Source organism: Temnothorax curvispinosus, unplaced genomic scaffold, assembly GCF_003070985.1.
Source record: "Temnothorax curvispinosus isolate PA1 unplaced genomic scaffold, ASM307098v1 QBEX01006268.1, whole genome shotgun sequence".
Classification (NCBI taxonomy): Eukaryota; Metazoa; Arthropoda; class Insecta; order Hymenoptera; family Formicidae; genus Temnothorax; species Temnothorax curvispinosus.
The window spans coordinates 38704-50778 of NW_020216048.1; the positions used below are offsets into that span (position 1 = coordinate 38704).

Below are 12075 nucleotides of genomic sequence, written 5' to 3' on the forward strand. Positions count from 1 at the left end.
TAAGTTCTTAAAAGTGCATATTAAATGTAGAACCATAAAACCCATCCATTTTTCACACATTATCAATAGAAATCTTCAAAATAGATCGTTTCTTTAATGATTGCACAGATATTACAATAAATACGTATGTAAAAAATATGAAAAAGATACTCTTTCAAATATAATAGTCGTAATCATATCTCACAATTATCACTAAATATATTGCTTGATTATCAGCGTGTAATATCGAGTGCAATCTTCGTACTCGTTATTGCTTAGTATATTTAGATAATCTATTGATTTCCTTCTTTGGATAATGCGTCATTTAAAATGGCACGTTTTATACATGAGAGGCCGGTAAAAGAGTCAAAAACAAGTACCTAAGATTATTATAGCAAAATTGCAAAGAAAAAGTAGTCAGTCGGTGCGATATAAAAATTGTTAAACGTACGATATCTAAGTTTACATTTAAGGCGTATCTTTAGACGATAGTAGTAAGTTTACTTTTACGAGATTCCATACCTTCAATGAGGCCAGTCAATAGATCTTCCATCTCTGTAGTGGCACGTTTCAATTTACAATTGTCATTGCCATCGTATGATTCTACAAAAAGCGCATACATTAGTTACGTACATATTTTCGTGTCATTCTGTATAACTTACCGTCAAAGCAGTCATTTGCAACCATATTTTGCAGTCTATCTAGTATATCATTAAGATCTCCTTGAATATTTTGCAAACTACTGTGTTGCGAGTGTTTATCGGGGCGTTGCAGGGAAGACGGCGTATTGTCTCTATGAATGCCAGTTGGAGATTGAGAAGCTATCAACGACGTGTCATTATTTGTACTACTAATTGCCGCGTAATTGTCTTCCTTGCAGTTCGAGTTGCCAGCGGCCAACCACTGAGAGAAGCCACTGTCAGCTGGAGTCAATTCTCTTCTTCTTGTTCCTAATTTAACAAGCGTTCATATAAATTTACGGATTCTTCTTAATTGCGTTAATGTATTTTGTACTCACCTCCGATCCAAGTACTTAATTCTATACGATTGCTTTCTGACATATTGGCGAATCCAGTACTTGTGGAGGCCTCTTCGACGCAAGAAAGAGCGTTGGCGTTATTCTCTTCTACCGTACGTTCTATAGGCGATGATGTATTAAAACTATTTAACATTAATTTTTCTTTTCTATGTTGTAATTTGACTCCTTGTTGGTTCGTGCCGTCTTGTCTGATAATCGGACTCAATTCGAATTCCAGAGGCAAGGCCGTTAATCTGGACGACAAGGGTGGCAGCATCGGGGTGCTTTGCATACGAGTGATGATCTGTGGCACTTGGGCCGTATCGGTGAATAAACATTTCTATAAAAATTAGACAGATTTAGCGAACAACGCTTAAACAATTTTCAACTTAACGTACCTTAAGCATTTTCAATCGCTGCAGTTGAGATTCGATGGTCGCTCGATGACGTTGTAGCCTCTCTGCTTTGGTGCCCTGTATATCTAGCAACTCGATTTGCAATTGTCGATTTTCTTCTTCCAAGTGCATTATGATACTTTGTAATTCCTTTTGCGGATCAGTCAGAATTTTTCGCTTAACCGTGCTTCTTATCGAGCCGTAATCCGTTCGTTTGGTTTCATTACTGTAAGAAATATATTTTCCCACTAAAGGATATTACATAATTGTTTATAAAATTGTAGAAGTGCAGTTTGTATGTGCGACGAACCTGACAGCGTCTGCAACTGTGTCCTCCATCGTGACTGCTCTGGTAGGACACAATCTCAGTTTATTTCTGATCAATTCAAGGATCAGCTTCGTAATTTCACGATGTGAAGTCTGTGAAAGAATTGTTTTTGAGTAACATGTTTAACACGTTAGAGAATAGAAATCTAAACATTATACCTTCACGCAAAACTCGCGAATCGGGTGCTTCAATTTGTGCTTGTTCGATGTCTTTCCTAGGAGAAAACATTCCTGGCACTGATGATACCCAGTGCATTTCAAACAGCTATATCTCGGTCCCTGTACCGGCGTTACCTTACACGAGGAACATCTGATGTTATGTACAACTGCAAGTAAAAATTGTTAACTATCATATTTGAGTCCACAATATTTTTTTCAATTTTGTTACTTACTATGTTCTGCAGATTTTATTCGATTGAACGTCGTTATCCAAACCAGTAGTGGAGGTTCTTGCATGATCCACGTGGCAAACTCCGCTTCAGTAACTCCGAGGCCACCTTGAGACTAAAGTGTATCGACAAAATTATTTAATAGAGATCGTTTTTAACAGATGGGATGAACACAAAATCAGTTCTGTTCATACCTTTACAAAACAGGCATCTATGTGTGACTGAATCTGTTCGTATCCGTATGCTATACTTTCCCCCAGCATTTCCGTTATTTTGCAGACATTCGTTAATAAGGTGTGCAAGCCAGCTCGAGATAAACACGCATTGTGATCGGCCAATTGTTGATATAAATATCCATATTTCTCTTGTAATTTGCCACTGCACAATAATACCAACGCAACTTTTACCGAGAACACTAAAATATTTCCGGTACTTTGTCTGTAACGTTAAATTATTATTACTAATAATATATGTGTTTAAAGAAAGATAATTTAAATTACATTGAGATTATAGATACAATGATATTAACGTAATACGGTGAGATAAAAACTTACTTGTCAAAAGTATTCAGGATATAACTTGTGGCGAGCTTCGTCACAAGGTCAACATCAAAATTGAAATTACTTTCTTTCTGTGCCGCGAAATAGATGTCGGAAAGAACGTCCTCGATTTCACTCGGGTCTAAATTGACACAATTTTCAGTGATGGAGAGCCTGTGACGTTCGAACACTCCCGCTATTAACTCCAGCTCCACGTGCATCACTAAAGTAAAACAAAACAATTTTGAGCAATTAAATTCGGCAATATTCGGCAAAAGAAATTTATATAAGGAAGACTTTATTATTACTTACTGTGCAATTCTCTATGTAATATCTGCATCTTTGCAGCGGTTCTATAAGATGCATAACGAATAGCGTTGCACTCTTGCATGGACCGCATGATACTCTCCATGGTAGGATATTGCCACTCGGAGTTGTTTGACACTCTTATCTGTAAATGTTCAAGTATTATCTAAGTGTCAAGTTCAAGTCCTTGCCAAATTTAGAAAACCATTCGTTAGGTTTACACGTTTATTATACACTCTTAACTTTATTGATAAAGTAGATGAACAAAGTAGATAAAACTGAGAGCTTACAAAATGGTATATTTCTGAACGTCCCCATTTATACGATCTGATTATAATATGTGTACAGCATTACATAAAATAATACCAATTATGCCAATACAAGAATCAATTGTGTTAAAAAATATTACAACAATGCTAGCATCGATTATTAAAAGACATGACATTTAACGCTGTATTCGTGCGGCAAACAACTCAGGAAATATGTTTTCAATTACAAAACATAAATAATAATTAATAACATTCTGATTAATTAAAAAGCGTGATTTACATCAGTTTCGCGGAGACGTAAAAATAATCAACGTGAAGTTGAAATAAATTGCAGGTGTATCAGAGGACGGTATTGATACGGAAATTGTCAAAAAGAGCTTACTCTCTGTCATCTCAACATAATTTCGTAGTTTAAATTATTGATGTAAACAAAAGAACGATCTGCGTTCGAGGCACGAAACGTGAAACGTATAGAGGGCGCAAACAAGACAGAGACACGAGCACACGAGGATTCCCTAGAGTTGATTAAAAACCAAACCTGACGCGAGGAACTGACCAATCGCACGCCGTTCCGCTGGTAATTACTCATTATACGGAAACCGCGAGCGAATCTACTAATTGCGCAAGATTGAGTACTCAAATAATTTTCAGGTGAGACGGCTTACATGCGATCCAGCGGAACGAAACGCACCGTGTGCCACGGCTTTAATAGCGTGCTCCGATTGCTTCGAAAGGGAAAGCATTTGTCGTCCGCGAGAGGCGAAGGGTATAGTGTCATACCTTGGGAGCACGTGGTCTGGCGACACGTTGTGCAATAAGTTATTGGAAGATGCATCCCATCATGCGGGGAGAAGACTTCGAGGAAGGTCAATTCAGCGACGCTGATGAGGACGAACGGTTGCAGACGTAAGTTACATGTATTTCGCTTTCATCTTTTATTCTCAAAAAGCTGCGAGTTGAGGATTACGAATGTTTATAAAGTTTTGTTTGCAAGTCTGTTGGGTCTTCGAAGCTGTTGTTTACGTTGTTATCGTCTTTCACACAGGCAGAACACATTCAAAGGAAGGCCTTTATTTAATGTGGAGAAAAAAGTGGCCGATCTGCACATTACGGACAATAAAACGAACAACGTGGACAACGATGACGACGATGACGACGACGACTATTTTTGTAACAACGATTACGATTTGGACGAGGAAAAGAATACCGTCGTGAAAACGAGCTCGCAGAGGCCCAACGCTCAGACCACGTCGACAAAGGTAACGAATTATCAACCTAAACACAAGCTGCTGACCCGTTATTCGAATAAAATTAATTTGGAGAAATACGCGGGTCCGTCGTTGCCAGGCCACGTGGCGAACGTGCTGGTCGAGAATGACAGACGGGTTGACAAAGATCGCATAAGGACGAAAGACAAAAGCGATCACGCGACGATCGAGAACGTGTTGGATTCGCGCATCAAGAACAAGCTGCACAAACTGTTCGAGAGAGGAGTGCTGGCGGAGATAAACGGTTGCATCTCGACCGGGAAAGAGGCCAATGTCTATTATGCCAGGTCGAAGAACGAAGACGAGATCGCCATCAAGATATACCGGACGTCCATCCTGACGTTTAGAAATCGGGAGAAGTACATTAGGGGTGAATACCGTTTCGACCACGTGCACTCCCTGCACAATCCGCGCAAGATGGTGAAGATCTGGGCGGAGAAGGAATTTTCTAATTTGAAGCGTCTGGAGCAGGGCGGTGTCCGAGCGCCGCGGCCACACTTGTGCGGCGGTCACATGTTGCTGATGGAGTTCTTGGGCTCGGACGGCTGGGCGGCGCCCAAACTGAAGGACGCCGTACTTACGGATTCAAAGTCGAGGACGTTGTACAGAGAGTGTATCGAAATCATGTGGAAGATGTACAACAAGTGCAGGCTCGTTCATGCTGATTTAAGCGAGTACAATATGCTCTATCACGACGGATCGATCGTGGTCATTGACGTTTCGCAGGCTGTAGATCGTGATCATTGTAACGCGATGGAATTCCTCAGGAACGACTGTAGCAATGTTACAGGTATGACATTTTAATGTTCCGGCTTGCAGTTAAAAAAAAAAAGAAATGTACTTGATGTATATTTGTATTATTTATTTTTCAGCATTTTTCAAAAAGCACAACGTGGGAGTTATGCCGCTTCAAGCATTGTTCGACTTTATAACGGATCCAACGGTAAACGAGAATAACATGGACGAGTATTTGGACATGTGGATGCAGGAGGCGGATCAAGAGAAAGATCCGCAGCAACGGGAAATAGAGGAGGCGGTTTTCAAGCAAGCTTACATTCCACAGAGATTGACTCAGGTATCGGCGATTACTGCAGGCGCACGTAACGCATAATTCTATATTCTATTTGGTTCTATCGTGTATCCTTTCGTAGGTGATCAATGTGGAACGTGATATAAATCTCGCGAAATCCGGTAAAGATTTGATTTACAAGACACTGATAGGCTTGAAAGCGGACTTATCTAAGCCCGCGGAAACACCGGAGATCCTCGCCAACAAACACAAGGCAGATGGCAAAAGTATGAAGGAGGGAAGCGATGCTTATACCTCCTCCGAGGATAATGATGATTCCGACAGCGAAAACGAGAGCGAAACAGACAGCGAGGATAATAAGAGTAAATTCGTAAATTCAGCTAGACCCAGAGACGAAAGTCCCGAAAGCAGAAAAGTAAGATTATATTATTCATTTTTCTGCACAACACTATGAATCTGTTACTTTCACGTCTAATTGATCTTTATATTTGATTTTAAGGCGCGTAAAAAGGCAATCAAAGAACAGCAGGCAGAGAAGCGAAAAGTCAAGATAAAAAAGCATGTGAAGAAACGTAAAGTAAAAGTTTCCTCGAGAGGAGGAAAATAGATGTCTACATGGAAAAAACGAGAACATTATGCAATGTATACACTGATTATTAGCGATCCTTGAGCGTTCTTAAAATTTTAGCATATTTAAAAAAAAAGTACAAAACAGCAGGACACGATTATTTAAGGATGATTTGACTTGTATATAAAATACATGCATTAAGTACTTTTTTTGTATTATATCTAGTATTTTGTTTGCTTTGTTTTGTAATGTATCTCTCGCTGTGAACGAAGAACGGCGCCACAATCGCATGGAGTGTGACGAGTATACACTTTACGTTAGTTTGTGTACGACGGCTTTACTAAGTGCCGGCTCTGCCAGTGATAAACGCTAATATACGATATTATCAAACATATCGCAGATCAATTTCGAGATGGAGGAACTGCTAGGTATCGTCTGAGAAAAGAAAGAGTATCTGCGCTCTCTGAGCACCGAATCAGAGTGACATTTTGACATTTCGGCTGTCGCATGTATGTACTTATTACGCATAAAATAAATTTTCCCGTGCGAATGCACGCTACAGTGACGGACGCGGCCGCAATTAGGGAGAGGTTTCTGACAACCGGCTGCGCGAGACTGGACGCGAAACTCAGAGGCGGCGTACCTTGCAGGGGTATCACGCAGATTTACGGCGCCGCCGGCACCGGGAAGACACAGCTGGCTTTGCAGTTGTGTCTCACCGTCCAACTGCCGATAACCGCGGGCGGCCTCGGAGCTGGTAAACGTTCGAAAACTCTGGGAAAAAATGCATGCCGATATCACGCCAAGCAGTCTGAGAGCAAATAAAAGACTTTCCCGGCGACGCGACATTTTATCTTTAAGTTCTTGATATAAATATTATCTTTACATATTTTAAAATACTTTTGATGTATTTAGAAAAAGAATTTAAGATAATTTGATAAATATTATTAAAGTGGATAATAGAGCTCTATGTTACACTTTCAATCCTTTCTCTCTTGACTATCTGGAGTCTTCTTCAAATATTTATGCTATTATGAAATGTTTATGGTGGAATTACTGACGTGTTAACAGGTGCCATATATATTTGCACGGAGACTGCTTTTCCCTCAAAACGGTTGCAGCAGTTGCTGGAGAACTCGGAGATAGCTAAAACTCATCCTGTGAATGGAGATGTGATATTCGTGAGCCACGTAGCCACCATTGTAATTAAAATATATTATCTATAATTGAGGGGTAACGCAATATATAGATTGTACCGTTAATCGTATGTCAATTCGCTAATGTTGAAGGAAGAACTGGTGGTGTGTCTGCAACGTAGAGTTCCAATGCTGATGAATGCTCGTAAAATAGGGTTGTTAATCATCGATTCGATAGCTGCCCCTTACAGAGTAGAGGACTGGAAGGAGCAGCAACAGGGCAAATCTAAGAGGCTCATCGGACGACAATTACATGAACTTTGTAAAAACGATGACCTGTGCGTGATCTGCATTAACCAGGTAAACGCAATTTCAGGCACATTGTTGTATCGCATTGCTGACACATCTATTTTCCAGGTTTCCGCGGTTATAGGGGGGCACAGACTCATTTCTGAAGACGCGAGTGAGCAGCCAGCTTTAGGATTCACATGGTCGAGTATGATTACCACCTCTATATATTTCTACCGAAAAATCTTGCGATACGCTTGCGTAATGCTGGCCTCGCACTTGCCGAGGATCACTTTCCAATTCGAGGTGAACGAATCTGGCGTCAGGGCGACTGAATAAATCTGTGCTACCACAAAATGAAAACGTCTTAATTTTATTCCATAAGTTTGTATATATCGCGAAATATATTCTCGTCCAAGATTTTTGTCACATTTGTCGCTTTGTAATCGGACAATACAGAGGCATCAAACGGATCCGCCGTTCTCACATCCATATTTTCAATATCACAGTTCAATACTAACCTTGAAAGTAAATGTAATGTTAATGAGACAATTATATATACATCTCAAACAGCAATACTCTAAGTTAATGGTACCTAAGGGAATGAAGGTAGGTTCTGTGAGGTTCTATATCTTTGCCTTCGCTGTACGTATAATCTCCTATGACTGTGTGACCGATATGATGGCAATGTACTCTCAACTGGTGTCGTCTACCTGTGCCAGGTGCCAGCAAGATTTTAGTGGCGGGCTTGCCTTTCCAAAACCCATGTTCCAATACTACCAGCGTCGTGTAAGATCTGCGTGGCTTGTCGCAAAAGATACTGTCGTTCGTACACATTTTGTGATTGCCAGTCATCTCTCGAACGTCAGCACCTAGGTCGAGGAAGGTATCAAGGTAATAAGGCTTTGCCAAATCGGTTGTTACTGCAACGTCGCGCTATCGCAATTCCTAACCAATTGGTTTGTCGATTACGATGTGAGGTTCATGTATGTGACCATGTACCAGTGCTAAGTAGAACTTTTGCACCTTGTGATTTTCGAAGGCGGACGACGCCGCTCTGGCCGCCCTTTTATTTAAAGCTATGCACATGACGCCGCTCGTGGGATAATCCAACCGGTGAACAAAATGAAACTCGTGGCACAGCCGTGGATTAACCAGGTCTGGCAGCATCTCACGCAGTTCCGTCTGAAGAGTATTCTGAAAACGGTAAATGCCTGAGCGATTTACGGATACACGTTAATCGCCCACCCGAAACGAGGATGCTCTCACCTTTCTGTCGGGATTATTACTATTTATGTACATGTCGTAGGGCTTGTCGACTATCAAAAAGTTTTCACTGCGATGCATGATCTTGACAGATCTGTGCTTCTCGTACCAATCGCTCACCAGTCTCTTGATGTATGAATGTATCAAGCGAATTATCGTGTACGTGAGATTGCAGACAATCAGCGTGCACGTGTGTAAGAATCTGTTGATATTTACTTTAACCATTATAGGAGCAAGATATTTATCTCGATTGCGGACGGTGTTTCCACGCTGCGGCCATTTTCAGCTGTTTACGTGCACACAGAGGAAACGTCTTATACACATGCACACAGCATTAAAAGAACACACACACACATACATACCCCTGTACATACAGACAATGTGCATTTACAAATAAATTTTATACATTTGTATTGTAAATTTACTTTTATTTTACGCTAATCTGTTAGTTTTAATGAAGGAATGAATAATTTTGTGAATCATATATTGTGTGTATGCTATATGCGGACTCTCGGCGCATTTCTACACGCGAGCCTGCGCGATGTAAACAGGGATGCGAGAATGCGCGAAGATGCGTGAAGAATGCATAAGAGAAAAAACGAGTATGAACATATGTCTCTCCTCCGTCTCTTTTCAATCGGGGGATTTAAGAGGAATTACTTTCGTTTCCCTTATTCTCAAAAGTTTTTTCTGCCCTATTTTAACTTTTTTGTTTCCTTCAATTTTTTAATTCCTGATCAACTATTCAATGTGGTATGCATACTATATGAATAGAATCAATGAAAATGTAACAATTTGACTTATTATTAGAATATAATAGCGATATAATAAATTTGTGATAACAATATTAATATTTTTTAGTATCAGCAAAATTTGCCAGTGGCAAAAAATGAGGAATAAGTTTGTGTTTTCTGATTCGAATTTTTAATGTCGTACCGGATTATCACGCGGATAATTGATGGCGATCGGGACGCAGTGTAGAGATTTGTATGCCGACATAGAACGACTATGTTCTCATTTACACAAGTGACACAAAGCCCGCGAGACCGAGAGATGCGTATCTAGAGAGGAATCGTGTGCCGTACACAAAACATCTTCTCTCGACGATGTATTCACACAAAGAGATTGCGTCCGCCGTGTCTGCTCAATGTAAAATGTAATCGAACGATCGCGAGCGAAGGGATTTTTCTCATTACATCATATTTTATTTCTTGTATTTTAACCCTTTCACACTACCAAGAGGTGTGGTCGAAGAATCCAAATGTAGAAATAATAACAAAATTCATCGTTAAAATCAATCAAGTATTATAAGTAAAAAATAACTGCATAATTGCTAATTAATTACAATCAAATTTAAAAGTATTAAATCTTTAGCAAAAAAGCACTATTTATATTGTTTATCATATATATATTGAGAAATATATTATTTTATTCCGGTCAGATTAATCGGAATAAGATAAAAGTTGATCAACGTTAGAAAGATCAATCGGAAACATTAATGAGCGCATAGAGAGAGTTACCTCAAGTTACTCTCGCGCACTTATTTGGTGCTCCGTATGCACGTGCATGCCACGTCGTCCGGGGAAAATTTGTGCAATCCGTGCATTCGTACCGAATGCAGGTGACGGTAGCGGCGGCACGCTGGATGAGACGTTATGCAAGTTTGCGTCACACTAGGTCTATTGCGTCAAAGCGGATCGTCTCAGCTCTACGCGCGGAAAAGCCGCGATGTTTAGGCTTTTTATAATTGGAGGATATACATTTCACGCGCATGTCGGCGGTATTTAAACGCGTCAATCATGGAGCAGAGGTCGATAAATTTTTTCTGTAAAGGCAAATAGTTTAGGTTTTATGGATCAAAAGGATATTAGGTACTTACAAGAGAGAAAACAAATGTCCAGACATTTTTTAAACTCAAGATATGATAATAATGATATAGTAATTAATATATTGTAATAATATTACTATAATCTGACGACTTTTAGGCTAAAGAGGATAACTTTTTTATTCTTCTATTAATAGAGGAAAAATTAATAAAATCAATTAAATGATGTGGTTACGTATATCATGATTAATTAAGCACGAGATGCACGCGATATATGTTCTCTTATATTCACATCATGACGTAAATATATATCTTATTATTGCATTTCTGTTTGCAGCTCGATATGAGTTTACATTGATCTCAATGCACGTGGGATATAGTTCTCCAGTTTTACATCGCGCAGCTATAGCTTATAAGAAAAGACGCGACTAAGAATATATTTTTTTTACCGCGCGCGGCGGAGCGATATATCAAGGATCGCGTCAAAGGCTCCACGCGAGACGATTTAGAGGCGCTCCAGATGATTACGAGTTAACGATTCGCGGCGCAACGCTGACGGGAGTCAGCGATCGGCGAGATATAGAGCGCGAATCTGCTCGTGAGCATACGCTTACTTACACGCCGATCCGGCTCTTTTCCATCGATCCCGTGCAGCATCTTGTGACACACTTGCGTCGTACGTTGCTGTAAATCTTGCCGATTGCACCAAACTATGATCTAGAAACGCGGATGAGCCCCGGGATATATAAAGAGCGATGCGGGCCTCGTGTTTGTCATTCCCTCGAGAAATCCATCTCACGCTGGAAGGGTGCAGCAACGAGAGGCAGGGAGAGCGGGTGTCTCCCTCGCAGGGATAGAGTAACGGAAATTTGATTTTCTTTTTGCCGCTGGAGAACACTATGGGAGTCGTCAATATGCTTAAGGTGAGAAGAAATGACACTTAGGTTCGTTCAATGTTTATGAAATATAAAGTTAACGGATTTATTTTAATTTGAATACATCTACATTTAGAAATGCATTTTACTGACGATGAGAACTCGATCACGAATTCATGAGTATTTTTATTTCGGGCGTTAAGAATAATTATTGCTTAGATTATAAATGTGGCTTTCAAACAGGTATATATTTGACATAGTTAGGACTTTACCTTGACAAAAGTTTATATAGATGAGTATAACATTTGACTCTACTAAAATTAATTATGTAGCATAAAATCAATTTCAAAATAATAACCGAAATTGCTCGATATAATTAATAATCTAATTTGATGCAAAAACAGGTATATATTTGAAGATTGTTTAACACTTTGGTGCAAAATTAAAAAATACCATTGAAATAATTTTATTACCGTTTGATACAAGTTCATTACATTTTTCAAGATTTATCGGTGTTTTAATGGCGCATTAGCGTTATAATTGAAATTCTTATCACAGATCAGTGGAACAACGTTTATTATGATGTTGGCCGTGGTG

General features: G+C 39.7%; 5 protein-coding genes across 8 annotated transcripts in view; 3 read left to right on the forward strand and 2 right to left on the reverse strand.

Annotated features, from left to right (window-relative positions):
• Positions 1–460: 460 nt before the first annotated feature.
• On the reverse strand, positions 461–3059 carry LOC112455613 (dystrotelin-like). The gene is made up of 10 exons (XM_025017637.1): positions 2960–3059; positions 2663–2870; positions 2303–2546; positions 2112–2223; positions 1879–2045; positions 1703–1812; positions 1396–1618; positions 998–1337; positions 642–929; positions 461–582 (listed from the first exon to the last, which is right to left on the reverse strand). Exons 1-10 carry the CDS (start codon positions 3057–3059, stop codon positions 461–463), a joined length of 1914 nt encoding a protein of 637 aa, XP_024873405.1.
• Positions 3060–3782: 723 nt separating this feature from the next.
• Positions 3783–6306, forward strand: LOC112455614 (serine/threonine-protein kinase RIO1). 2 transcript variants are annotated; one of them, XM_025017639.1, is made up of 6 exons: positions 3783–3799; positions 3874–4128; positions 4268–5280; positions 5363–5565; positions 5642–5935; positions 6020–6306. In XM_025017639.1, exons 2-6 carry the CDS (start codon positions 4052–4054, stop codon positions 6125–6127), a joined length of 1695 nt encoding a protein of 564 aa, XP_024873407.1. In that variant the 5' UTR covers positions 3783–3799; positions 3874–4051; the 3' UTR covers positions 6128–6306. The 2 variants fall into 2 exon arrangements, with proteins under 2 accessions (XP_024873407.1, XP_024873406.1); XM_025017638.1 differs by lacking the exon at positions 3783–3799 and having other exon boundaries at positions 3828–4128.
• Positions 6307–6398: 92 nt separating this feature from the next.
• Positions 6399–7932, forward strand: LOC112455619 (DNA repair protein XRCC3-like). Of its 2 annotated transcripts, XM_025017648.1 has the most exons (5): positions 6399–6516; positions 6651–6845; positions 7160–7290; positions 7378–7584; positions 7642–7932. In XM_025017648.1, the coding sequence occupies exons 1-5, from the start codon at positions 6501–6503 to the stop codon at positions 7849–7851; spliced, it is 759 nt and encodes a 252-aa protein (XP_024873416.1). In that variant the 5' UTR covers positions 6399–6500; the 3' UTR covers positions 7852–7932. The 2 variants fall into 2 exon arrangements, with proteins under 2 accessions (XP_024873416.1, XP_024873415.1); XM_025017647.1 differs by having other exon boundaries at positions 6399–6845.
• LOC112455618 (RNA pseudouridylate synthase domain-containing protein 1-like) lies at positions 7867–9066 on the reverse strand. 2 transcript variants are annotated; one of them, XM_025017645.1, is made up of 4 exons: positions 8782–9066; positions 8466–8709; positions 8108–8384; positions 7867–8033 (listed from the first exon to the last, which is right to left on the reverse strand). In XM_025017645.1, exons 1-4 carry the CDS (start codon positions 9001–9003, stop codon positions 7886–7888), a joined length of 891 nt encoding a protein of 296 aa, XP_024873413.1. In that variant the 5' UTR covers positions 9004–9066; the 3' UTR covers positions 7867–7885. The 2 variants fall into 2 exon arrangements, with proteins under 2 accessions (XP_024873413.1, XP_024873414.1); XM_025017646.1 differs by having other exon boundaries at positions 7913–8028.
• A 2470-nt stretch (positions 9067–11536) lies between these two features.
• The window catches only part of LOC112455596 (pro-resilin-like), a 1933-nt gene continuing 1394 nt past the window's right edge, over positions 11537–12075 (forward strand). The window contains exon 1 of the mRNA XM_025017608.1: positions 11537–11547. Within this exon, the coding sequence (XP_024873376.1) occupies positions 11537–11547 (11 nt within the window). The remainder of the gene's footprint in view (positions 11548–12075) is intronic.

Excerpts from the sequence above, each read along its gene's own strand:
- LOC112455613 (XM_025017637.1), bottom strand. The coding sequence starts at position 3,059 with ATGGAGAGTATCATGCGGTCCATGCAAGAGTGCAACGCTATTCGTTAT. Across the intron at positions 1,813-1,878 it reads TTCGCGAGTTTTGCGTGAAG|ACTTCACATCGTGAAATTAC; the intron begins GTATAATGTTTA and ends ATTCTTTCACAG. Across the intron at positions 1,619-1,702 it reads ACAGTTGCAGACGCTGTCAG|TAATGAAACCAAACGAACGG; the intron begins GTTCGTCGCACA and ends TATTTCTTACAG.
- LOC112455614 (XM_025017639.1), top strand. The coding sequence starts at position 4,052 with ATGCATCCCATCATGCGGGGAGAAGACTTCGAGGAAGGTCAATTCAGC. Across the intron at positions 4,129-4,267 it reads GAGGACGAACGGTTGCAGAC|GCAGAACACATTCAAAGGAA; the intron begins GTAAGTTACATG and ends TCTTTCACACAG. Across the intron at positions 5,281-5,362 it reads CGACTGTAGCAATGTTACAG|CATTTTTCAAAAAGCACAAC; the intron begins GTATGACATTTT and ends TTTATTTTTCAG.
- LOC112455619 (XM_025017647.1), top strand. The coding sequence starts at position 6,596 with ATGTATGTACTTATTACGCATAAAATAAATTTTCCCGTGCGAATGCAC. Across the intron at positions 6,846-7,159 it reads CGCGGGCGGCCTCGGAGCTG|GTGCCATATATATTTGCACG; the intron begins GTAAACGTTCGA and ends ACGTGTTAACAG. Across the intron at positions 7,291-7,377 it reads TGAGCCACGTAGCCACCATT|GAAGAACTGGTGGTGTGTCT; the intron begins GTAATTAAAATA and ends CTAATGTTGAAG.
- LOC112455618 (XM_025017645.1), bottom strand. The coding sequence starts at position 9,003 with ATGGTTAAAGTAAATATCAACAGATTCTTACACACGTGCACGCTGATT. Across the intron at positions 8,385-8,465 it reads CGTAATCGACAAACCAATTG|GTGCTGACGTTCGAGAGATG; the intron begins GTTAGGAATTGC and ends TCCTCGACCTAG. Across the intron at positions 8,034-8,107 it reads ACCTACCTTCATTCCCTTAG|GTTAGTATTGAACTGTGATA; the intron begins GTACCATTAACT and ends TTTACTTTCAAG.